The sequence below is a fragment of the Rhinolophus sinicus genome, chromosome 13 (assembly GCF_057876585.1).
Source record: "Rhinolophus sinicus isolate RSI-liver-muscle chromosome 13, RSI-T2T, whole genome shotgun sequence".
Classification (NCBI taxonomy): Eukaryota; Metazoa; Chordata; class Mammalia; order Chiroptera; family Rhinolophidae; genus Rhinolophus; species Rhinolophus sinicus.
Window position 1 is genome coordinate 59,325,829 of NC_142513.1, and position 26,134 is coordinate 59,351,962.

Consider the following 26,134-nt stretch of genomic DNA (forward strand, 5'->3'; position numbering starts at 1 on the left):
CCACCAACGGCAGAAGGACAGAAGCCAGCTCACGATGCCAGACTAGGCTTCCGAGGCTTGATGACTGTGCGTTCTGGGGGACTGCCAGCCCTTTGCTGCCGATGGGCAAGAAGGGGCCGGAAACCTTGAGCTTCCCCCCAGGAGCTGGGCCTCGCAGAGTCAGCATGCCCGCTCTTTTTTCCCACAGCATAGGGAGCTCAGTGCCAGGACAGAGGAAGAGAAGTCCTCCCAACAGAAGGGGGTGCCAGGGTGGGTGCAAGGCTGCAGCCCCTTACAGCTATTGAGGTTCCCAACCAATGGGTTTCAGGAGCTGTGAGTGTCCCCCCCCAACATTTGGGAAATGGACTTAGGGTTGCCACGTATTTATTTTATCAAGTGAATATAATACAACTTTTCCCCAGGACATTTTCACACCAAAAAATAGAATATCCCTGCATAAGGATAGCCCTTTAAATTGGACCTGTTTCACTTCATAGCAACTTGATAACCTTACTTTTCTAGTTTTGCTAACGAATGGAGAAGATGAATCTAAGTCTGGGACCCACTGGCCTAGACTACATGGGGGACCCCATTCACACTCCGTCTCTAGCCCGAGGCCGCCGTGAGAAGAGACAGAGAGGCAGCTGCTGAGTGGGGCCTGTTTTTAGTACAAAAGGCAAAGAGATCTGGAGATGCTTAGAAGGTGAGAACTAACAAATAAATAAATACATAAATAAACATGTAAATAAATAACCTGAATCTATCGAGAAGTGATCCCAAAATGGAGAACATGATATAGGAACGGGATCGTGCTAGGAAATTCCAGGGAACCCACCGGCCTGCGCCCCGAGTTGCAGCGGCTCCGCGGACTGCTCCCATAGAATGAAGGAGGCCCACCCTGCTGCCCGGTCCCCTCCCCTCATGGTGGCCCCCTGACTGGATGGAGCCTGGGACAGAGGCCTGTTGTGGCCCCAGACGCTCCAGTCTGTCCCTAGTGGAGCCCCTCAGCCCTTTGGGGGGGGGTCTCTGCCTCTAGGCCCCAGCTGCCTCCTTCCCCTGAGGGACAAACACAGCAGACGGTTTTGAGAAGAGATTTTAGTAACTAAATATGGCACCGTGTGTTCCAAGGGCGATATAAATTACAGTATGCAAAACATACTGACTGGCTGAGGTAAACACACTGTTCCTGCCTCACGTCACCATGAGGGGAAACGCAGAGACTTAAAAACATCTTGCTTATAAAAAATGTCCCCTAGAAAGGCTGTCGGCGAGGGCCGTGAGGCTCACCCTCCACTGCGTGTCAGAGGACCAGTGTCACAGCGGCCGGGCAGACACCCATCCTGCTACTGCTGGCCCAGGGCTTTGTCCAGGTTGCTCTTGATGGTGTCCAGGAAATCCGAGGTGTTCAGGAAGTGCTCGTTCAGCTTCACGCTGCCAAGGGAGAACACCGCTCATGTGAGGGGCAGAGGCCGGGCTGGGGCATCTTAACGGTAGCCCCTGTGGGGAGGGGCCCGGCCTGGCTACAGGTCAAAAGTTGCCTACAGCCCACTGCCCAAAGGCCACAGCAAGTTCAGCAGGAACCTGGGAAGGTCTGTCTGTTCTTTTCCAGGTGAATGGGGAACTGGGTACAAACCCTCCTGGGAAAAGCCGTGAGGTGGGTGTGGGAGTGGGTGGAAAAGGCTCTGAGCAGCTAGCCTCAGGGATGGGGACCCGTGCTCACTAGGCCTGGTCTGGGCAGCCTGGCCCGAGCCACCCCTCAGGGCTGTGGACCTGTCCTGCGCGAGGCTCCTGGCAGCTCAGCTGACTCAGGAGGGGCATTTCAAAAGGCTCCATGGCTCCTTCCTACCACCCCGGAGGTCCCAGAAGGCCAACCCTGCCCTCTGCCCAGGCCACCTACTTGCTGAGGCCATGGATGCAGCCTGCCAGGTCCTTGGTCATGGCCCCACTCTCCACTGTCTGAACGCACACCTTCTCCAGGGTCTGGGAAAACCTGCAGGGGACGGGGCAGAGTGAAACCACGGCTGTGCAGAGTCGGGGCCCCGGGCTCGCTCAGGCCCGTCCTCTGTGCTCACCGGATGAGGTCCTGGTTCCCGTCCAGCTTCCCCCGGTGCTCCAGGCCACGCGTCCAGGCAAAGATGCTGGCGATGGGGTTGGTGCTGGTTGGCCGGCCCTGGGGGCACAGGTCGCAGGGGAATCAAGAGCCAATCACACAACAAGGGGGCCACCTGGATGCAGCTACCCATCCCTAGACTGACAGGGCCAGGCCCATGCCAGCCTTCAGGGCCAGTGGGCTCTCGGCCCCAGGGGAGCGTTTGTGGCCACGCTCTCCACTCACCTTCTGGTGCTCCCGGTAATGGCGGGTGACTGTCCCATGAGCAGCCTCAGCCTCGATGGTCTTCCCATCCGGGCAGACCAGCACAGACGTCATCAAGCCAAGGGAACCAAAGCCTGAAGAGGGAGAAGACCCTTCTCTGTGTCAGTGCCTCTCAGACCACCCAGGCCGAGCTACTTCTCAGCTTATGTCTCCACCCACGCCCAACAGTAACTGGAAGGACAGAGACTGTTTTGGGTTGTCTGCCCTTGTTGTGGGTCTCCAGGGCTTGGCACAGGGTAGGGGACACGCGAAGGGGGCTATCATTGGCCTATTAGCATATATCCGTGTCCCCACGTCCAGGTGTCACAGAACCTGTAGCCCCCGGGGACCAAGACCCCATAGAGTTCCAGCCAGCCAGCCTGCCTCGTGACAAGGTGGCATATTCAAGCAGAAAGAATAAACCCTGCTGCCAGCATTTCACAGCGATCACCCTATCTGCCACTCTTTTCGGCTACTTAAAAGCTTTGGGATTTATTCCCAATTTTCCCCACATCCAATGTCAACCTTTTCTGTTGTTAAGGTCTCCTGGGCTTCAAAAGCACCCATGGCACCAAAATAAGAATTATAAAGGCCCAAGAAGGAAAAAGTGGGCAATTCCTATAGGAAAATTATTCGTCCAAGAATTTCTGCTGTTGGGCCAGGGGGAGGGGGTCCCTTCTTCATTTTCACCTGCACCTTCCCACTCACCAATTCCTTATATACTTAGGGGTAACTTTCATGCTTTCTCTTGTCTGCTATGGCTTTTCATCCTTCCAGCCTAGATGGGAATTACTCTAGTGAGAGGATCACCACTGAACTTTTCAAAATAAAGCCAAGTTTTATAAACCATCGAGACCCTCTGCCTTTCCATCACAACATGGGATTCTCTTCTTCTCGGGAGCTCGACCTCACCCATCTCACACCACCTGTTTCCCTTCCACTCTATGCTACATGCTGCCTACCCCCACCATCTTTCCTGCTCCGTTCCCCACACAAATGGGCTATTTCTTATGTTTCTTGTCTAATTGCCTCACCCACACTTTCTACCACAATCCAATTGGTCTTTCAGGATGCTCGAGGGCCTAGGGGTTTACCGTCTTCCCCAGAATTCTCCTACATCCAAAAAGTTTACTGTGTAAAACAAATTTTCTGTAATTTAAAGAGCACCCAATGTGCCCAATCCCATGTTTCCGCTGGAGCCAAACTTAGTCACTTGGTCCCTTCCTGGTCAGGAACCTCAGGGGTGACACACGTCGCCCTTTAGAACTTGAATTCCTGCGTCCTCCTATCCCTTTCACAGCAGCCTTAGTAATACACCAGTCCAAACCTAATTTGTGACCCTTCCTCACTCAGATGCCAGGGAGCTCCTGCCCTCTGCTGTCCACAGGGGATCCTGCAATGAGTTGGCAAGTCCCAGGCCTGCGGCTACACTAGAAAAGTTTTATACCAAAAGGGTCTGAAAATCTGCCCCGCCACAGAAGGTTGACAGCCCACGGCCACAGGCCCACCGCACCCTGCGCCAGGATGTCCGACTGCACGTCTCCGTCGTAGTTCTTGCAGGCCCACACGAAGCCGCCTGAAGACTTGAGGACCTGAGCCACCATGTCGTCAATGAGCCGGTGCTCGTACCAGATCTTATTCTTGTCGAAGTCGGTTTTGTAGTGCCTGGAAGGCAAAGGGGAGATGGCAAGAGGCTGACAGGTGGGGGAGCCCTCCCTGAGACTCGGAGCTGAGCCAGGGGCACCGGGACAGCAACGTCCCTGGGGGGAGGAGGGCGGGGAGGGCCAGGAGAGGGGCTGTGGAGTCCCGGGAAACAGTGAAGGGAAAGGCGGTTACTTCTCAAAGATCTCCTGGAAAATGTCCTTGAAGCGCCCGTCGTAGGCTTTCAGGATGGTGTTTTTGGTGCTCATGTACAGCGGCCACTTCTTCTGGATGGCGTACTGGAAGCAGCTGTGCGCAAAACCCGAGATGGACTGCGGGGAGAAAGAGCGGTTCCTGGCAGGGTCCCCCAGGGACCCCTTCCCTCTGCATGACCCTCTCTGGTAGTCTGGGTTATCCCAGCCACCGGGGAGTGAGCACCTGTTGTTTCTGCTGGCCCAGCATCCCTCTCCCAACTGCTCGGAGGAAGCAGCCCCCCAGCTTTGCTTTGGAAAGCTACCCCCTCTCCATAATTCTTACATCATATGGCTGAGGTGGAACCTGTCTCTAAGTTGACAGTATGTCACGGCTTATCCAATCAGAGTGCCTCCTCCCTCGGGGCCTCTGTGATTGGCTCAGACATGGTCATGTGACCCAGGCCTGGCCCTTTGGCTGGAACCATAAGCAAAGAGGTGCTTTTTTTCTGATAAGGTAGCCAAGCTGGGGGCGGGGAACGGGGGGCGGGTAAAGCCTGGAGCAGGAAGGCCAGGCTGGTGCAGAGGAGCTCAGGCTCCCGTGGCCGCCTCACCTCGTCGGTGTTGTACATGCCCATGCCCACGCCGCCGGCGGGGAAGTTGTACACCTCCCACTCCTTAGGACTGCTGCCATCCTTCGGGGTGAAGACCATCTTGAACTTTCCGGCCCGGTCGGCCACAAAGTCTGTGGCCTTGTACTGCAAAGAGGAGAAGGTGACTCAGGCAGGGGCTCTAGATGGGGGTCCTAGGCCAGCGGAGCCCCACTCCCGCCGTGGCCCACCTGGTCGCCGTGGGCGTGCCTGCCGATGGTGATGGGCTGGGTCCATCCAGGGACAAGGCGGGGGATGTTTTTGCAGATGATGGGCTCCCGGAAGACAGTCCCTCCGAGGATGTTCCGGATGGTTCCATTGGGACTTTTCCACATTTTCTTCAGCTTGAACTCTAGGAGGACAGAGAGAAAATGGCCCCACTGCAGCCCCCACCTTCCAACCAGAATTTGAACCCCAAGCAAGAACACAGCCAGACGGGCATCCTAAAAATCATCCTGGGGAAGCAACAGTCTACAGGCTGCACGCATGGGCTCCGGAATCACATTTCCTGGCTTCAAGGTCCAGCTCTACCACTTTGAGCTGTGAGTCATATACACGGAGCTCTAAGATGACATTTTTGATAAAATACCCAGCCTTCTGGGTTGCTGTGACGATGAAAGGAGCGCATACGTAGAGTACCTAGGACACAGCCTGGCACACGGGAAGTGCTCTGTCAGCTGTTACCCCCACATCACACTCAGACGAAGCTCAGTCTGAGGAACCCTGGCAGCACAGTGCCTCACTCCACATGCTCTGGTTCGAACCCCAAGACTGCCACTAACTGCGGGGTCAGCCCCAAGTTACTCAGATGGTGACCCTCGACTTCCTTGTCCATAAAATGGGGAGATATAAACCCCAGCGTCCAGGAAAAATCAAAGAAAACCTGTGAGAAGAGCTTAGCCCTAACATGACTCCTATACCCTAAGGTCAGTACAACCTGAGAGACAGCAGGAGGCCTGGGGAGTTTGGCGCTGTGTCTTGAATGCTTCCTTCTCGCTCCCTGATCCTCTGCAAACTGCTAAACCACCCTTTCTTGAACTTTCCAAACCTGGCCCATTTATCCACAAACTGGTGCCATTTCGTGGAACCTTTAGGAGCAGCCCCAGAACCAGGGACCAGCAGCCAGTCCACACCAGTTAAGGGTACTTCTCTGAGACCTCCATGGCCGCAGGGGCAGTGGCAGGACACAAGTGACGTCCCTTGGAGTCCTCTGAGGCTCTGAAGGATATAGGCCTGCCACACAGCCCTCCTCTAGACAGAGACGGCCCTGGTCTCTCTGTAAACCTGCCCCCGAGACGGCCCAGGAGGCCAGAGGGCCAGGCTACCCGTCCTGACAGCGTCAGCACTAGCTTCCGCCGCTTCTCCCTCCTTCCTGTTCCCAAGGGCACCTACCCTGGCCAGAGCCACACAGCACAGCAGAAGCACCACAGGCCTGGGAGCAAGGGACATGGATTCTGGTCCCTGTTCTGTCACACCCTAACTGTGAAACCCAAGGCCAGCCCCATCACTGCCCCTCCCGACCCCCACCTACAGGGACCACTAGGGCTCTGCTGTCGCCCAGGCATTCACAGGCCCCCCACCCCCCGCACCTTCCACACGGGCCTCATCAGGGGTGATGGTGGCACACTTGACAGCCACACTGTACTTCTGGGTGGCCAATGCGGAGTCGATGGTGACCTGGTCGTCAGTCTTGTCACGGTGTGGGAGCCCCAGGTCAAAATACTTGAGCTGGACGTCCACGTGGGGCAGGATGAGCTGGAGACAGACAGGCAGGGCGAGGCATCAGCCCGGACGACTATGACTCAGGGACACGTACAGGCCGTGGGACAGTGTCCAGGGGACCCTCAGCCAGGGCGGATGAGGGGAGGCCCGTGGAACGAGGGGCAGGGCAGCCGTTCCTCATGGGGCCAGGACAACGCCGGCAGGAGGTGGGGGCTCTAGCGAGAGGCTGGAGAACCAGGCTGCAGCCTGTCACAGGGCTCGCCCCCTGACACAGACCATGTGTCCACTGTGAGGGCCCATCCACGCCACCGAATCCCAACTCCAAGGGCAGCTACATTTCTCTATGCAGTGGGTTCCCTCTCCTCCCCATTCAGAACAACGATTGTCAGCCTTCTTCTTGTGGACACACACACAATACAGGGGTCTCCACACGGACAATGCATTCTGCCAGGCAGACCCCAGGGGAAGCCAAGCTGCCACCCTGTGAGCCACGTGCCATGGTGGCCCAAACATATCACTGTCCTACGGCACGCACCACAGTCACGACTCATGGTGACATCCCTGAACTGCTAAGAAAAGGCTAAGTATGTGCACGGATGCCGTGCTCACCAGCCCTGTTCTCTTTTCACTCCCTCAAAGGAGCATACCAGGATGTAGGGGGTCAGGATAGAGATACAGGATCGGCCTTGAACCTGCACAGCCTGGGGAGACATGCAGGCTTTGGCCCCAGCACAAGACACAGACAGTGGGGGCGCAAGAACCATGAGTGTCTGGACATGACAGAAGCAGGGACGGAAAGAAACAGTCCTGCTGCTGCCCACCAGGTGACAGGTGCATCAGGCAGGTGCCATGCGGCCTACGAGACATGTGCTGGGGCAGAATGCTGCGCCTGGCCAGCTGCATGGAAAGCCACCCACGTCAGGAGGGAACTACCTTCTCCTTGATGAACTGCCAGATAATACGGGTCATCTCATCACCGTCCATCTCCACCACCGGCTTGGCCACCTTGATCCTTTTGTCGGCATCTAGGACAGGGCACAGACAGCATGTGACGCCCCTGGGAGATTGGTAGGGCAGCCTGTCTCCTCCCTGCCGGACTTCAGTGGTCAGCCAGGGCCCAGATGCCCAGCTCCCCGTCTGCAGGAGCACCTCCCAGTACCGGGGACAGGACCCCCCCACACACACACACTGAGTATGGCCAGCGAGGACCAGTCAGACGGATGCCCGCCTGGCCAGTCAGATCTCCTCCCCTGGCATCTGAAGGCAGAGGAGACAACACACAGAACCAGAGCCAGCTGAGGCCGCCTTGTCCAGGGGCTGCTGCCCCCCAGTCCCCAGGGCAGCCCAGAATCCTGTCTGGTCCAGTCCATGCAGTCCATGAGCCAACCCCTGTCCTTCCAACATCCGCTCAAAGTCAACCAGTCACTCACTTGGTCTGTCGCCTGTCACCTGAGAACCTGACTAGCGTGAAGTGAGGAGGGACTGTATTAGCACCTCCTCCGTGCCTGACAGTGTACCCCACCCTTTACATAATGCCATTCACTCCTCTAACCACTCCCCAAGGGGCTATCATTATCTCCACTGTAAATGTAGGGAGGCTGAGGTTACAGTTTGAAAACGGGAGAATTCGCTCTCGTACAACGAGAAGCCCACACTTGGGGCACCTGGGATCGGAACTCAGGAGCCCTGGTCCGAGCCGCCTCAGCTCAGCCAGTCCTGCCACAGCGTCATCGTCAGAAGACTGGGCGAGTGGCTGAGCCAGGCCCAGGGCGAGGGCAGAGGGGGAACAGGAACCAGGGCGGCTCTTCAAGAAAAGTCTGACTCATGAGAAAAACCCACAGTCTGGGAAGTGAATTCCAAAGAAAACCCAAGAAAATGGCCCATCCAATCAATCAGTGAAGGCTGCCTTGGACGAAGCGTGGTGACCCTCTGATGGGGACACCCGCACACCTGCAGTTTCCTCTGCCCACAGCCTAGGGGAAGCAGTGACAGCAGAGCTGGCGAAAAACCTGCCGTCGGGCGTCCGTCTTCAGAAGCCTCACTCACTGCTGACCCCCAGGAGGAATAGGACAGCTGAGAACTGCACCCTGTCCCCACAGTAGCCCTCGTCAGCCCATTCACTCGTTATACACATCCTTACAGGTGCAGTTCGGGGTCTTCCACCCCACCAGACTACAGAAGAGGGAACACTTCAAAACACCAACATCAGAAGTGACATCTGCATGGTTGACAGAACAAGACGGAAGCCCATGAAAAACAGGCCTAGAAACTGAAACTGAAAACGCATAGCCACCTGTGCACATTTAAAACATGCCAGAACGCACACCACAGCCATGACCAAGGATGACACCCCCGACGCTAAGAAAAAAGAGTAGTGTGTACAGCGAAATGCCCCACTTCCCAAAGATATGCAAACGGGTCGGGTTTCTTGGTTTCATTTTGTTTTGTTTTGTTTTTAATCTGAAAAGAATCTTAGAGATCATTCAAGAAGAAAAATGAGACCAGGGAGCGTGGCTTGTGTCAGAGACAGGACAGAGCACAGATCCCTGGATCCCTGCAGCCTCTGGATGCCCTTGTGGGTCAGCTGTAGAGAAGCAGAAAGCAAACACAGACTCAGAATACTTCACTCCCTAGAGAACAAGGTGGCCGCTGCTGGCACTGCTCTATCACTATTCCCAAGATGCAGCAGGGTATTTGGACCTAAGCTATGAAATTCCTTCACCTTTTCTGGTCTACAGCTTGAAGGGAACGGGCTTTAGGACCTGCAAAAAGTTTCCTGCGCTATGACCGAGCTAGCTTAATTTTTAGGAGCATTTCCTATGGGTTACTTTGATGAGAACTAATCCAGTTTTTTAAAAATATATTGACCCTACCATATATATTCAGGACCCCTAAGGAGAGATTCATTTAGGGGCCAGTCTTAAAGGTTTCAGCCTCAGCGTGGGCTCCACTCAAGTTTTGTTTTTGTTTTTTTTAGTTTATTCTTTTTTTTATTTATTTATTTTTTTAAATTTATTGGGGTGACAATTGTTAGTAAAATTACATAGATTTCAGGTGTACAATTCTGTATTACATCATCTATAAATCCCATTGTGTGTTCACCACCCAGAGTCAGTTCTCCTTCCATCCACTCAAGTTTTGGACTTCAAGCTGGTAGCCTGTGGGCTGTGGACACCACACTTCCTCCATGAGGGATTTCAATGTCAAGGTCACAAGCAGGCAGCCCTTCCTGCTGTGCACAGCAGGTGTCAAAAACCCTTCAGCCCACAGGGCCCACTTATTCACAACCAGGTGCTAAGCGGCTCAGCCTGCCCTCAAGGAGTGAGTATGGAGGGGAAAACCTGTAGGTAACTGGGAGAGAGAGAGCAAGCAGCATCTTTATCAAGGTTAGGAGTGCAGCCTCCCTGAAAGCAAACTTTTCGAAGGAGCTGGGAACAGCAATGTGAACCACAGCAGCAGACACTCCTTTTGTTTGACGCAGGTAGTATTTTTTGGTTTTTTAATATTAATCGGAGGCCAAAGTTTTAAAAATTAGGGGATGGTAACAGCAACAACAAAAAACCAAATAACCTGATCAATAAATGGGCAAAGGACTTGAATAGATATTTCTCCAAACAATAATACACAAACATCACTCAACATTAGGGAAAAATCACAACCACGAGATGCCACCTGACACCCATTAGGGTGGCTAATGTAAAAACAAACAAACAAACACAGAAAACAACAACTGTTGGTGAGGATGTGAAGAAATTGGAACCCTGGTGCACTACTAGTGAGAATGTAAACTGGTACAGCCCCCGTGGGAAACAGTGTGGAGGTTCCTCAAAAAATTCAAACTAGAATTGCCATAAGATGCACAAATCCCACTTCTGGGTACATATCTAAAAGAACTGAAAGCAGAGTCTTGTACAGCCATGTTTATAAGCAGCACCATTCACAATAACCAGAAGGGGGGAGCAATCCAGGGTCCACCAAGGGATAAATGGATAAACTAAATGCGGCATGAACCTTCAAGAGAACAGGACTCTTTGGAAGGTTAAGAAAAACTTTTCTCCTAGAGGTTAAACCATGTTCACATTTCTAAGTTTTTCAAGACTGGGCTCCCCACACCTTAATCATGGATAGACCTGCTTTGAAACTAAAAATAAAAAAGAAGCACCTCCATGGTTTAAGAATGTCAGACCTACCTCAATAGCTTTTTCCTGCTTGGTTTTTTGTTTCAAATCCCACAATGGCAACTCCCTTTGTATCTCCAGGAGACTTACAATAAGATCTACCTGTATAAATAACATTGCCACATTTCCCAAACACTCTTTTAATCCAACTGCCATTCACATTTATGGGAAGTAACTCCTGTGATAAATTACAGGCAGAATCAAACATGGAAGGATTTAAAAACTGTATCCCCTAAGCTTTTCACAATTTCTATACCTTACTCAAAAGGTCAATATATTTTAACTTGAATATTTTAAGACAGTATGTACGTGTAATGGACTAATATTATTCAGCCTTAAAAAAATATCTTGTCACATGCTAAACATGGATGAACTTTTGGACATTCTGCTGAATGAAACAAGCTAGTCACAAAAAGACAGATACTTATGATTCTAATCATATGAGGCACCTACGAGGAATCAGATTCATAGAAACAGAAAGTAGAATGGTGGTTGCCAGGGGCTGGAGGGAGGGGCAGATGGGGAGCTGCTGTTTGATGGGTACAGAGTTTCAGGTTTGCAAGATGAAAAAGCTCTGGATATTGGTTGCAGACTGAATTACAGACTTCAAAATGGTTAAGATGGAAATGTTCGTTATGCATTTCTTACAATAAAAACAAGTAAAAAATAATTTAAAAAAATTAAACTAGTCACACACACACACACACACAGGAGAGTTTACATAAAAATCCAGGCTTTCTTGAAGAATGGGTTGCTTCCCGCAGGCACGCAGAGCTGCATGGCTCATGACAAAAATGGGCTGGGCTGAGGCAGCCTGTCCCTTCATGCCAGGCCTGCCATGTACCCTCCATAGCACCCCAAAACTTCGGAGTTTGAGACTTTGCCGTTCAGCCAATATGGGGGAGACACCCATCGTCTGCCCCTCTCTGGGATACAAGCCTCCTGAAATCCGAGGAACCGCGCTGGGCCTTCTGAAGGCCTCCAAGGGACACCATGACATCTTCAGAGGAGACGGCGTACAAACACTGCTGTCTTGGCCACAGTGTGGGGTGGAATTACATTAGTTGCAAGAGGCCCTTTAGGCCAACTCTCCTCCCGATCTGGGGCTTCTAGCACCCAACACGAAGCAAGGATTCAAAACCCATCCCGTTTCAGGAGCGGCCTGTAGCTCCAAACTCAAGGCTCAAGGTCCCCCCCCACCCCCTCACCCCCGCAAGGACAGGTGCCCCCACCATAACTGCTTCTGCTTCCACCACATTCCTAGCGTGCTGCTCTCAGCAGAGGGGCTTCTCAGCCAGCATGCCCAGCAGAATTGGGGGAGGGAGGAGGCAGCCTCAATTCCTGCAAGCTCCAGAAGGCAGGGTAGCAATTCTGGAAGACACTAGTATTTTCTTTGGTGTCATGCTTCGCTCCTCTCTTTCTCTCAACGCTCACATCCAAACCATCAAAAAATCCTACTGGCTCTTCCTTCAGAATATATCCAGCACCCCACCACTTCTCACCACCGCTAGGGCCACCACCCAGGTCCGAACGAACATTCCCTCGCCGGAGGATGACGATGGCCTCCTACCAGGTCCCTGAAGACAACAGCGCTTCTGTTAAAATGTAACTCAGGTCATGACACTCCTCTCCAAACCCTGCAAAGCCTCCACTTTCACTCAGAGTAAAGGCCAGCGTTCTCCCCAGTGGCCTGCAAGCCCCCGATGGCCCCCACGGCCTGGCCCATCTCCTGTCACTCACCATTGTGCACCCGGAGCCAGCCTCATGCAGGCCTTCCTCTCTGCCTCTCCCGCAGGCAAAGGTGCACTCCTCTGCCATGACTTTGGCACCTGCGCTTCCCTCTTCCCTTGATAACTAAATGGCCTCTGTCCTCTGTCCCCTCAGCTCTTTATTCAGTGAGGTCTTTTCCGGCTGCCCTACCCAAACTTTCACGCACACCTTCCCTGCTTATCTGTTGTCCTGTTATCATTTATCACACTAGCCAACTTCTATCTTGTTTACCGTCTGTCCCCAAATTAGAATTGAAGCTCCAGAAGGGCAGAAATCTTTGCCTCTTCTTCTCAGCTCTGTGCCTAGCACCTTGCACAGTCCTGGCACATAGAAGCACAATATTTGTGGACAACATGAATGAATGCCAAGTCACGGTCAATTCTGTCTGTGCTAAGGACTGCCCTGCCCTCACCTCTTGTTTGGATAAAATGTGCTCTCCCCCACCCCCACCTCCCAGGATGCATTGCCACAGAGGCCGGAGCATTCTCACCGTCACACTGCACCAAATCATCAAAAATGTGGCAACTCTGCCAGGCAATGGGCTCCCTGCCCTGGAGAAGCACACAGTTTATAGTGGATTAATATTTGCAATCTGCTGGCATTTTAAACCTGGGTTTACAGAAGTAGAAAATCCAGCGCATGCCACAAAGCCCGGCTTCCAGGAATCAGAGAGAAGTTTCCAGCATCTCATACCCTGAAAGGAATCAGTGCACGAGGCCTCAACCTCACCTAGAGGATTTGTGGACAGGCCCCAGGCTTTCCAGAGGCTTTTCCTGCCTCAATGACAGGCCTGCCCAGAGACCTGGGCCCAAACACGACCCCCCAAACAGCTCTGAGGCGCAACTGTGGTCTTATCTGATGTGGCTGAAACAGTGGAGAACACATAAGAACTCCACAAGTGGGTCCGCAAAACTTTGAACAATCATGAAATAATTTGCTCTGGAAACTGCGAGTACAGGCAAGTTACCAAGACCTGAAAAGGCAAGGAGCAGGGTGAGAAAATGAAGTCCCCAGGCTGGGAGTGGAGCAAAGGAAGGCTCGATAAGTAATTCTCCCTCACGCCCCCAAACTCTAGCTTAGCAGAACCACAGAAGCAGGCAGTGGAGGCCCATGCGTTGTAAAACTGGAAAGAGCCACGTGTGGGAATAACTGGGCAGCAATTATTCCAGCCAAAAAACACTCTTTCCTTGTCATCAAGGGGAATGCCAACTATTCTGTCTCTGGCAGTGTTGCCAGGTAACAAAGTAGCAGAGGTCACAATTGAATAGTGTCATGTCCAACTCAAACACCAGGCGTTCTCCCCATTAATAACCAACCTACTTGGGGACTTCCAGAGAGACCTGCAACTTTTTATGTGTGACCCATATTCAGGCCCCCAAAGGGGCTTTGTTTTCTTGTTTATGTGTGTGTGGGCGGGTTGTTGTTTCTTGTTGTTGTTGTTGTTGTTGTTGTTTTTACCACCAATGCAGGAATAAAAGGGAGAATTAGAGAATGTATCTACATTCCACCATATTTTGCTTAAGGAGGTGCCCTGTGCCTATGGGAAACTTGGTTTGGGACCGGGGGAAAATTGGAAACTTGGGGTGGCAAGGCTGGCCCCTTACAGACAAATCCTAGAAGTACAAAAGCAGAAATGACCTTGGCAGATTTGGGGGGGGGGGGGCATTGGGGCCCAAGCGCTGGTCAGCTGCTCCCACACTCAGTTAAAGATTACCTACACCGGCAGTAAGGCCAGGCCACCTGGTCCCCACCTTCTTGCTCACTCTTCTGGCTCACAGCAAGGGGTTCCTGGCCGGGTCAGGATAGGGGTTTCCGTGATAACAGGCATCAGACAGGCCCAAGGGACCTACATTGTTCCCTGCCTTTCCTAGCTGGTGATGGAGAGCCAGGGAGCAGGTAATGCCCACACGCCAGCCACATGCGTGGGTCATGGAGACACAAGCTACCTTTCACTTATTACAACCCGACTGCTGTCTTTTCTTCGAAGCCGGGAGCTAAGGTACCACAGAAGCTGTGAACTACCATTGGGGAAAGTGATATTTTGGCGCAGCTGCCAGGTTTCTGCATCGGTGAGCCAGGCAGGGCTACCGAGCAGCGCAGGAACCGGCCCACGAGAAAAGGCAGGTCAAGCCAAGGAGAGGCCCCAAGATGGAGCCTCCAGTGCGGCGACAAGGAGAAAGGGGGGAGTCCAAACAAAAGAGAAACATGAAAAGCACGCTCCTCCAGCTGTCGCGTAAAAGGCTCCAAAAATAGCTGACGAGGACCTGGCAGCGAGAAGGGATTACAGCGCGCCAGGCTGCAAAGGAAGGGGAAGTGGATGCCTCCTCCCTCCAGCCTTTGTCTGAGCAGGGACAGCGCGCGGGGTGCTCCGGCCCCCACTCATTCGCTCGTCTCCCGCCAGGGTCGCAGGGTGAGCAGGACGCCCTCCTGGTCCGGGACACCCCGAGAACTCCATAGTTACACCTGGGGGCGCGGGGCAGCCCAGAGCTCCCGCCCGCACAGGCCACAGGGCTGGCAGCGCCCGGGCCACCAGTTGCCACCGTCCTTCAAGTCCCCCACCCCTACGCCTGGCGCGGCCTGGAAGCTTGGGGCTGGGGGGTGCGGACCAAGGCCGTCCCCAGCTCTTTGTGTGCCCAACCCCGCCGTCCCCGGTCCGCGAGCGTCCGGGTCGCGCTCCCTAGTCCCAGCCCGGAGGCCGCCACGTCGCGGAGCCGGGCGCGCGCCCGCCCGGACCCTCTGGCACTCACAGTGGCGCCGCGGCTGCTCCTGCAAGTTGGGGCCTGTCAGGGCTGCCGGCGCCCAGGCCGGCCCGGGGCCCGAGGCTCTGCCGAGCGAGCGTACGACCCGCAGGTAGCCAGCCATCCCGAGCAGGCGAGGGAACGGAGCCCGCAGGCGAGATCCGCGCGCCGGCCGCAGCTCCCAGCTGCCTGGCGGCGGGCTGCCCAGACCTGGGCGCTGGGCGCGCGGGCACGGCCGGGGCGGGGCTGCCGAGGCCGCCAACCCATTGGGCCTCGCAGGGATGAGGCGGGTCCAGGCCCCGCCGGACCCGCCCCTGCACGCAGCCCGCCCTTCCATCCCCGCGGCGGGAAGCCCAGCTGGACCAGCGCCGGAGGCGGGGGAGACCCACCGCGGCCTGCGCGCGCCAGGGTCGGAGCTGGAGGGGTAGGGGAGCCCCCTCTGCAGGACGCCCCATTAAAACCGGGGTATCAGCTGCTGACACCAGCTTAAACCCCAAAGGCCTGAGGACATTCCCGCGTCCTTCGAGTTTGCTGGACCCAAACCCCCAAGGCGCGTGAACCCAGTGCGCGTCCCGCGCTCCTGAAGTAAAACCATGGGCCCCTCGGGCCTCCGTACGTTCTCAGATCCTCCGGTCCCCTCCCCGGGTCGTGCAGACTGACTGGAATCCCCCCCTGCGTCTCACCAGGAGGTCAAGCTGCTAGTCGTGGAAGTCACAGCCAGCGTCCTCCCGTCCGAAGCGGGAATTAGAACAGGGACAGGCCTGCCCGGCGACCTGGGCGACATCCTGCCTGTGAAAGGCTCTGGGGAACACGCTGTTCTCAAGGTCAGCCACCGGTGCTTATCGCCTTCCAGATGGGTGCTCAGCATGCAGCTGGGGCTGAATAAACTCAGCGGCTACCCAGGTAAACAGTTCCACTTTTGCCTGTTTTCACAGAAAAGACAGTACTGATTGGTTCTGCCATAAACAACCAAAGTCTCTCTCTCTCTCTCTCTCCACACCCATTTTCTTGAAATGAGACACAAACAGGGGCTGGGTTTTATTTAGAAAAATCGGACCCCAGCCCCCCACTTTCCCAGTCACAATTCATTCCAAATACTCTGCAACCTCTTTCAGCTGTGTGTTGCCAGCTTTCCCCTTCACTGCCTCACAATCAACATTGCCAGATGGAGCCCGGCCAGAAAAGTGACCTTGAATTACTGACTTCAAAATTTCCTTCACCCTGTCCCAGCCACGCAAAGCTATTGCTTTGGCCCAGAGATCCAACAGACTGAACCCAAGGGGAGGCTCTTTCGGACCCCCCCAATATTTGAAGCCTCAGTCAAATGCCTGTTCTTGGGCCAGTGTGTCCTAGAATGACCCATTATCCCTTTCACTCTGTTGCCAATTCTGTTGCTCAAAACACAAGCATAGGCCATGGAAGTTTCTGGTATCTGGTTTTCACGCCATCCGGGTATTGTCAGGCACCTGGCCTCAGTGTCTATACCTGTGAACTGGGAGAATGGACCCCCGAGTATCCTTCTGACCCAGATATTCAGATCCAGTAATGTATGTCAACTCCCCATATTGCCATGTCTGAAGTGGTCACAAAGAAATTGCTGCCCACCCCGGGGGTTAATCTGCTCCTCTGCATGGTGGACCAGGATGTCAGAGGCCTGGCCAGAGGCAGGACTGAAACCTCAGCGTGTTCCAGAATCAGGCCTTTACCTGCACAGGGGTCAGAGTGGGGGCACGTGTGTCCTCTGAAAGCACAGCAGCAGCCCCAGGCAGTTGAAGCAAAGTCTTCAAGTTAAACGGCCTCTCTGCTCACCTCCCAAGGCTCCAGTTCCATGCCAACCTTCCCATATAGTGCCTATTTGTTGAGGTCGCTGGTGTCAGCTCCATTGGCTCAGAGAGGTTAGGACACTTACTCAAAGCCACACAGCTGGAAGTAGTAGATCTTTTGTTCAAACCTACCTAGCTAGCTCATAGACCATTGCTCTTTTAAGGAGAAAGAAAGGAAAACCAGAGTCTGTAGTATTTGTTGCACTTGTTTGGGATTCCTGGTGGTACTCACTAGTGGCCATGAAACCCACTTTGGAGAAAGAGGGTGTTTAAAGGAAAGGTGTTTAGATCCTCCAGTTTGGGGCCACCAGATTTGGACAGTCCCTCCATTCCCCGCTTGTAATCACACCCCAATTTGCAATTGAATCTAGGTTATGTGCAAGTTCCCTGTGAAAGCACAAAAATGCATATCACTCATTCCCTCCCCTCCAGGAGCCAGACACCCACATCTATGCAATCACCACAAAGCAGGCACAAGAGTTTCCCAAGAGGAATTTAGATGACATGTGAAGAAGCATCTGGCAAAGAGAAAGTCACCTCTGATGGGGGAGTCCCTGGTGAGCTTGGGGGAGGAACAGCCATCCAGTTGGTTCCTCGGGGATATTTAAAATCTGGGGGGAGGATGGGCAGGCAGGCTGGGAGGTGACGACCTTGCACTTTATCCAGGTGGACATTCCACAGCGTTAGTTTTGTGGTGCGTTTGCAGGTGGGAGTAACATCTGGCAACAGCAGTGAGGGCACGGTAGGGGGTCAGGCCCGGGGAAAGGAGACCCAGGCCCCTGAATCAGGGGCAGGCCTGACACAGGGTCCTGGCAGGACCCCAAGAAAGGCAAGACTCCAGAGATGGTATGGAGATAGACGGGCAGGAATTGCCGCCTCCCACATGGTACAGGGGGAGGAGTCCGAGTGACTCAGGCTTCCATCCCTGGATTGGGAAGAATGGTGATGCCATTATTAGAAACCAGTGCATCGGAGGAGGAGAGGGCTGTGGGGGAGGTGTCCATAGAGAGCTATTTATGGTCATCTCGAAAGTGATTTCCCTGCCAGCCGTCTGTGTTCGGTTTTTCTCCCCATATGCTGCTTGTAGCACTGTCAACCTGAGCAGTTACTTCCCACTCTAACATTTGCCATAGCTCTCCACTGCCTAATACAATAAAATCCGAATAGCTTGTAAGGTTTCTTAGCTTCTACCTCCCTCACCACCTGTCTCTTCTACTATTTGCTCTCTCCAAGAACCCTAAATTCAGTCATTCCCCTGAATAGTTCCTGCCTCTGAGCCTTTGCACTGTCCCTTCCTTTTATCAAGTGGACTCTTTCCACTCCCCATGGCCAGACCTGACTCCTTGGTGTCCAAGCCCAAGCCCGCCTTCTACAGCCGGCACTGGGGGTGAGGATGGGGAAAGGGGCACAGCATTCATTTATACGTGAGTGACTGTGTCAGGTAAACAACTCACCAGACCCCCCCACCACTGAAAGAGACAAAACACTACTCTGATTTTAACTTCGTAAAATAAATCTATAGACAGTAATGGGCAGGGTCCAGAAACAAATTTGGAAGGTTCTACAATACTGTTTAATTTCATGAAATTTTCTCTCCGCTTGCTTAAGTGAATCCTAAACATTCCTAAGAAAACTAGAAATCCAAAGTTGGAGCAATGGGAAAATGATTGAAAGGCCCCATTACCTAACAGTTTCTCCCCGATGTTGGAGTCATTTGTTATGATTGTCTCATTACCTGAGCAAGTCACTTCAGTTCTCTGAGCCTCAGTTTCTTCATCTGCAAATGGGGAGAGTAACACTACGTCGTAATCGTTATTAGGATTCAATAAATTCATGCAGATACAATGCTTAGAATGGTGCGTGGCACATGCTGAGAGACCTGCTGGTGGTGGCGTTCAAATGATCTGTTCACTCACATCCTCTCCACACCAGCTTACTGAGCTCCTAGGACATGCCAGGTGTGAGCCTGGGATGGGCAAGAAGGCACAGTCCATTCCCGAGAGGACGGTAGTCCACTGGGTGTGTTGGGGAGAATAATGTATAATCAAGTCATTTCAAAATACAGCGGTTGTGGGTGGAGGGCGTGTTGGACAGTACAGTCTCTTTGGAGGGCAGTTCACTAGCATCCGTCCTATGATAAAATGTACATGCCTTGGGACCCAGCTAGTCCACTTTGAGGGACTCTCCCCACAGAGGTACCAGACTGTGACGAGACAGAAGGACAAGGTCCACTGCAGCACTGCCTGTAACGGGGAGGAATTAGGAACGACCTAAGTGTCCACTGTCAGTTGTATTAATGAAATAGGACTATATTTGCTGATGTAGAAAAATGTGCTGTGATCTATTACGTGAAAAGAGAAGGTTGTGGAGAAATAGCTCATCTTACTATGCATCCGTACATATGAAAAACTATATATGAGAAATTGAAGGCATGTAAATCAAAGCGTGTATGGAGGGTGGGATTATGAGAGACTCTCAATTTCTACTTTATACAATTCTGTGGGATTTGAGACTATTATGTAACAAGCATTTATTACTTTTGTAACCGGGAAAAGAACAATGAAGATAGGTAATTGTAAAACCAATCGCCACGGTAACTTATGTGCTGTCCAGAGTGTCCCAGGACCATTCCTTTCCATTGAGGCTTTTGCTCTAGCATTGTTTCTGTCCTCTGGGGAAGTGAAGGGTTAAAGGGCTGTTGGAGGGGAAGAGGAAGTGAGGTCAGGGAAAGAAGGGTGAGGGGCCCCTGGGTGAACCTGGCTGCAGCAGCGGACTGTGACACCAGCTGCGAGCAGCTGTCCCCAGGTGCTCCACGGGGGGCCGCTGGGCTGGACAAAGGAGGATGGGAAGACATCCAAACATGATGTAAAATTAGGTGGCGATTAGAAGAAGGTGGTGTGACTTAGAGCAGTGATTCTCAAAGTGTGGCCTTGGACCCCGGAGCAGGTGGGGCCGGGCAGGGGTATGTACTCAGGAGGTCGAAACTATTTTCATAATAATATTAGGAAGTCACTTGCCTTTCTCACTGTGTTAACATTTGCGAAAACAACTCCCCACCTTTAAAAAAACAGTCTATTCATGGGATATTCTTAATAAAGCAATAAAAATTAATAATTTTATTAAATCTGAGCTCTTGGGTATACATCTTTCTAATATCCTATATAATCAAAATGGAAAGTAGAAATAAAGACCTTATAAGGTGGTCGTCTCCTAGGAAAGCATACAGGCTTATTTGAGTTGTGAGCTGAAGCTTTTTTCATAGAACGCCAATTTAAATGGAAAGAAGAGCTGAAAAAGAAACCATAGTTATTCAGACTTGATTATTTGGCAGATATTTTTTCTAAAAAAAAAAAAAAGATCGACATGAGCCAGTCACTGCAAGGAAATAACTGATGGTATTTGTTGCCAATAATAAAATTCGAGGTTTCAAGAGAAAACTAATGTTTTTAAAAATTTGTGTATACCACCCTGAGCTTGAAAGGGTCCCAATTCTTAACATTGTTTCTAATGAGATTAGTCGTATTAGCCAATGTGGGTCCTTTTCACATTGTATAATGAAATGAGTCACCTTTTGGGAGAGCTGATGTGCTGCGTGGGTAAAGCATCCATTCAAGAACGGATTTGAATGTGATAGAATAAGAAAGGCACATTGATGTTGTGTCAGATTCCACATTACAATTATCCTTTGAGATGCTGTCAATAGTACATTTTGTTACAGAAAAAGAATAGCCTGGGTTGGGGTACACCCAGTCTCAGTGACCAGGAAGCCGAGACCAGGCAATGGCGTGCTGGTGAGAGCCACCCTGAGGCCCAGAAAAAAAAGGCCACCTGGGCCTCCCCCCAGCTCAGCCCATGCAGGTCAGATGCCCTTGGGCTTGTGGTGCCCGCTGTACCCAAATGCACCCCCGGGCCCAAACCATGGTGCAGGCTGGTACGTGGATACGTCCCAGGATGACCTGAGGTGGCCCTGTGGACGGGAGCTGGCTCAGAATCTTTTCCTGGAAGCTAACACATATGAGAATGATCCAGGATTAGAAACGTTTCCCCCAAAGGGAAACTATTCCTGGATGGGCATAATAACCATATACAAAGATAAACTGCCAAATTACAAAGAAAAGATTAAGATATTTTGTGAGAAGCATTTGCACTTGGCTGTAAAATTTGCTTCATCTTGGATGGCAGTGGTACTTTGATGTGAGAGATAAAGAGAAGTGGGACCGGATTTTCATGGAGAAAGGTGACATGGTAATGCTTCCTGCAGGAATGTGTCACTGCTTTACAGTGACAGCCGTGTGGCTGTTTGTGGGAAAACCAGTGTGGACCGCATAAAACCAGCCAGCTACTTCCATCCTCAAGGACAGCACATGAGATGTTTGGCACAGACCAGCATAGCTTACGCTCCCTGGGAGCTAACACACTCCTTCTAAAGATCCTCAACGTGATAACTGAGCAGAAAATCAATCGTTTTCTCTTTGCCTTTGTTTTATAGACTTGAAGCCAGATTACTTGACCAGAATATTTTTTTTGATGAAAGGCGCTATAAAGCTGGTTTTTACATGGAAACAACTGCAAATGTGGACAAATCATTTTCTCCAACTCAATCCCGATCAGTCGTTCAACTTTAACCCAAATGAAAGTTTCATCTCCTGAAATGTGAGTACTTACATGCTCTATTGACATGATTCTCACTTTCAGCCAGATATCAGTTAATGCCTTGCGTGCCTTATGAGAAGATTGAGGTATAGAAATATATTGGGTCTTTGTCCCAGTTCCTGGTACAGAGCTCCCCAAAATCCTTGGAATTCCCTGAGTGGTAGGAGGGTCCTTTGTTATTCATAGGCAGTTCTTTTTTGAGCATCATTTCCACTGGGACAGAAGTTCCTGTGCTCACGAACCTTCTGGACCTTTATGTACCTCCAGAAGGAATGTATCTGCCAAGAAGGACTCCATCATTAGGTTTGAGTTAAACATTTTTAACAGGAATACTACATAGAGTGCGTCATTCCCATCGGATTGCATTAGGAAACCCCTGATGTCAGTTTTCCCTATTTCAGTTATGCCTAACTAGGTTCGGAGACTCTCTTCTTGAAAGTGATTTTCTGTTTCACTGCCCTAGGTCTGTATACTATGTCTTCTCTGGCACCGTTGACTCTTCCTTTGTGGTCCAATATGTGGTGAAATGTGTAAGTTCCACGTGTTCTTGAAAACAACAAAATTTAGCTCCATAATTGTCAGATGCAGAGTTGGACATCTGCCCTCCATATCATGCCTGTCAATTGTGCCTTTCAAACCTCCACTCTTGAATTGTTTCTATAAGCTTGATCTATTAGTTTCTGAGAAACGTGATAAGAAGTCCCGGTGTGCTTGGGGACATGTTTCTCTTTGTCATTCTATCCCTTTTGAAGCTACGTTGTGAAGTGTTAGGTTCACGTCTATTATGTTTTTCTCGTGAATTATTCCCATAAAACGTGCTGCTTTGTGCTTTAAGATTTATTTTGTAGTACATTGTGACACCAGTTTTATTTTGGTTGGTATTTGCCTGATACATATTTTTTCAGGCCTTTCACTTCCATTTTTTTCTGGCGTCACCATGTTTTACGTGTATCCACAGAGAGCTGAATTTTGTTTTGGTAACACGCTTTGCAAGGCAGCTCTGCTCACCACTATCCCACCAACGCTGCACGGCTTATAACATACTTTGAAAGTATCTGTCTTCTAAGACTCATTTAAACGATCACATTTATAGGGATTACTGAACATTATTTGTTTATTTCTATATTTCATTTTGCATTTTTCTATTTGCCATGTTTTCCTTTGACTTTTTTCCCAGTTTTATTGAGGTATCATTGGCATACAATATAAATTTAAGGCGTTCCGCATAATGGTTTGACTTACTCTTGCTTCTTTTCCCATCCTTTTTAGTTTTCTATTGGATCAGTCAAGATGCCTTTCATCTTCGCCGCCTCCCCACCCCCGCTTTTACTGGTTTCGAAATTGTACACTCTATTCCTACTTTTTTAGAAAATAAATTCTTAGCTTAACTCTACAAAGTTTAAAGCTCAGCGTTTTCTTTATCCTTCTTAAAAATATGAGAACTTAAATGATTTCTCTCCAATGTCTCCGCGCCTGTCTTCCATGTTATTATCCCCTAGTATTTTAGTTTCACTGGGTTTTCTGACCCCCTCATTTGTTTTTCAAATAGGTTTTTCAAGATGTTTGATGGTTTCTTAGCTCAGCACGGTGTCTTCCTTGCATTCCACTCCTACCTCCTAATAACTGCAGGTGTCACTGAACAGATCTTTCAACAAAAGTTTGTAAGTACTTTCTCCGTCTCAGATTAAGTTTACCCTCACTCTTTCTTTCTTTTTTTTTTCTTTTCACTGAAGTATAATATATACATACACATATACAGAAAAGGACACAAATTATCAGTGTACAACTTATGAATGTTCACCCAGATAGGAAATGTAACTCACCAGTATCCCCCCAAAACCTCCTCAAACTACCTCCTAGGCACAATCTTTCTAAACGTCCATAAAAATAATTGCTATCCTAACTTCTACTAACATGGACTGGTTTTGTCTGTTTTTGTTTTTCCATAAACAGAGTCACAGCATATGGACTCTGTAGTCTCACTTCTCAAAATTACGTTTGTGAAATTTATCTCTGTTTTCGCATGTAGCTATGATTTCTGAATTCTGTTGCTGTATCAAAGTCCGTTTTATGTGTCTGCTGCCATTTATGTATCTGTTCTACTATTGATGGACGTTTGGGTTGTTTCCAGCTTGGGGCTATTGCTAGTGATACTTCTGTGAATGTTCCTGTGCTTGTCTTTTGCTGCACACACGTGTGAAATTCTGTCGGAGGATCCCTAGGAGGGAATCACTGGTCGTAGGGTACATACGGAAGCGTTCAGCTTTAACAGACACTGCCAAACAGTTTTCCAAGTGATTGTCTACTTTATATCCGACAGGCGATTATCTGAGAGTTTCAGTTTCTCTGCACTGGGCTGGCATTTGGCACTGTCCTTCTTTTCGATTTTAGTGGTTCTTGCAGGTGGATAGTGGTATCTGATGATGGTTTTAAAATGCGTTTCCCTGGAGACGAATGAAATTGAGTTCCTTTTCACGTGCTTATCATCCGTTTGAATATACACTTTGGTGAAGTGCCTGTTTCAAGTCTTCTGCCTATTTTTTCCCATTGGATCGTCGGCCTGTTCGTGATGTGTGGGAGTTTGATATACATTCTGATATGAGTCCCCTTTATGGATGTATGTATTACAGCTTCTCTCAGTGGCTTGCCTTCTCATTCTTTTCTTTAATTGAGGTATAATTTGACAAAACATTATATTAGTTTCAGGTGTCCATGTCAGTATTTGTTTATGTCATTCTCTTAATATGTCTTTTGATGCACAAATATTCCTAATTTTAATTTAGTACAATGTATTGACTTTTTATAGTTACGTTTTGTGTCCTGTTTGAGAAATCTTTTCCTACTCCAAGATTATGAAGATATTCTCCTATAGTATCTTCTTAAAGCTTTATTATTTTACCTTTAACATTAATATCTGTAATTCATTTGGAATTGATTTTTGATGCACCCTGATTTCAGATGTTAAGTGTGGAAAGCTATATGTATCCAAGAATTGATAAAAATACAGTTATTTTTTTAACCTCTGTTTTTTACTTGATGCTTCACAGGCATTTTTCTCTCCCATTAAATATTCTTCTTCTTGGGGTGGCCAGTTAGCTCAGTTGGTTAGAGTGTGGTGCTAATAACACCAAGGTTGCCGGTTCGATCCCTGTATCGGCCACTGTGAGCTGTGCCCTCCTTAAAAAAAAAAAAAGTATATATATATATATATATATATATACATACACACATACATGTATATACACACACATACACATATATATATATGTGTATATATGTGTGTGTGTGTATATATATATATATATTCTTCTACAAGACTCATCAGAGGCCACTGCCTGGAGCAGAGGCTCTAGAATCAGACAAGCCTAGTTAATGACTCTTACAAGCTATGTAACTTTCAACAAGTTCTTTAAACACTCTGGGCTTTAGCTTTCATGGGAGGTGCCCAGGTCTTGAACGGGGTTGGTTACACAGTTGGATCTCAATTCCAAATTAATAATTGGTTGATTTAGAAGCACTACATGAACTGAAACAGTGTGTCATTAAGTCTAGAAGAGTCTTATTTAATCATTAAAGTTCCCTGAAGATCTCCATTAGGCCACATTTTATGAATCCTATTTTATTGGACATGACTAAGAATATGCATCAAAATGAATACCCTCTGACAGCTGAAAATAAAGTCAGGCTTGGTGGCAGGAAGGAGTGGGAGATAGAACCACTTAATCCAATTCCCTTATCAGATTATCAGATTATTCTTTATCTGCAGAGCTAATGGGTATGAGATGATTCCAACCTTGTCTTAGCTGGTTGCCTAGGAGGAGAGTTGCTTATCTTCCCTGTGGCTCACTTTACCATCTGTGAAATGGGTAGAGTAACAGTTCAACACCAACCTCCTGGTAGTATTGTGAGAGTACTTAGCTGAGGGAGGGTGAGAGTATTAAGCAATCAGTAGTGGGCACCCTTATTCTCAGCCTTGGTGGGGTATTGACCAGCGAGAATTGGACCTGTGAGGCAGCTCACTCCAAATCTGGAGTGGGAAAACCCAAAGGCTGGAGTGGGGTTCGGGCCCTGTTTATGGGGGCAGATGTGAAATACTGGAACTCATAAGAAATGGCTAAAGACAAAAACCCGACATCAGTTTGCAAGTAAGGTACTGGTAAATGTTTTTAACAACCACTCTGTGGAGGGTGTGTGTGTGTGTGTGTTGATTTTTAGCATTTGCTGATTTCTGTGGTGTACGTACTTGCACTGTGGCCAGCTTCATACTACCAATATCACATCACTGAACACAGAATTACACAGCATTTCCATTTTATAGTATTTCCACCATATAGATACAATGGATGTGAATAGCCTTGAGGAGATACCGTGTTTCCCCTAAAATAAGACCTAGCTGGACTATCAGCTCTAATGCGTCTTTTGGAGCAAAAATTAAT

General features: G+C 50.0%; 2 protein-coding genes across 11 annotated transcripts in view; one reads left to right on the plus strand and one right to left on the minus strand.

Annotated features, from left to right (window-relative positions):
- Window positions 1-346: 346 nt before the first annotated feature.
- On the minus strand, window positions 347-16,010 carry IDH2 (isocitrate dehydrogenase (NADP(+)) 2). 2 transcript variants are annotated; one of them, XM_074317725.2, is made up of 11 exons: window positions 15,906-16,010; window positions 7,470-7,561; window positions 6,404-6,569; window positions 5,006-5,166; window positions 4,779-4,922; window positions 4,169-4,305; window positions 3,846-3,997; window positions 2,315-2,427; window positions 2,052-2,149; window positions 1,877-1,969; window positions 347-1,410 (listed from the first exon to the last, which is right to left on the minus strand). In XM_074317725.2, exons 2-11 carry the CDS (start codon window positions 7,518-7,520, stop codon window positions 1,323-1,325), a joined length of 1,203 nt encoding a protein of 400 aa, XP_074173826.1. In that variant the 5' UTR covers window positions 7,521-7,561; window positions 15,906-16,010; the 3' UTR covers window positions 347-1,322. The 2 variants fall into 2 exon arrangements, with proteins under 2 accessions (XP_074173826.1, XP_019573604.1); XM_019718045.3 differs by lacking the exon at window positions 15,906-16,010 and adding an exon at window positions 15,232-15,450.
- The window catches only part of SEMA4B (semaphorin 4B), a 73,774-nt gene continuing 63,625 nt past the window's right edge, over window positions 15,986-26,134 (plus strand). For 3 of the 9 annotated variants that reach the window (XM_088789362.1, XM_019718025.3, XM_074317711.2), the window contains exons 1-2: window positions 15,986-16,125; window positions 21,535-21,698. Coding sequence is in view for 5 of the 9 variants with exons in the window: in XM_019718022.3 (XP_019573581.3) it covers window positions 21,676-21,698; window positions 23,248-23,359 (135 nt within the window). In the remaining 4 variants the exon portion in view is untranslated. The other 6 variants (XM_019718024.3, XM_019718023.3, XM_019718022.3 and 3 more) reach the window with 6 other exon arrangements.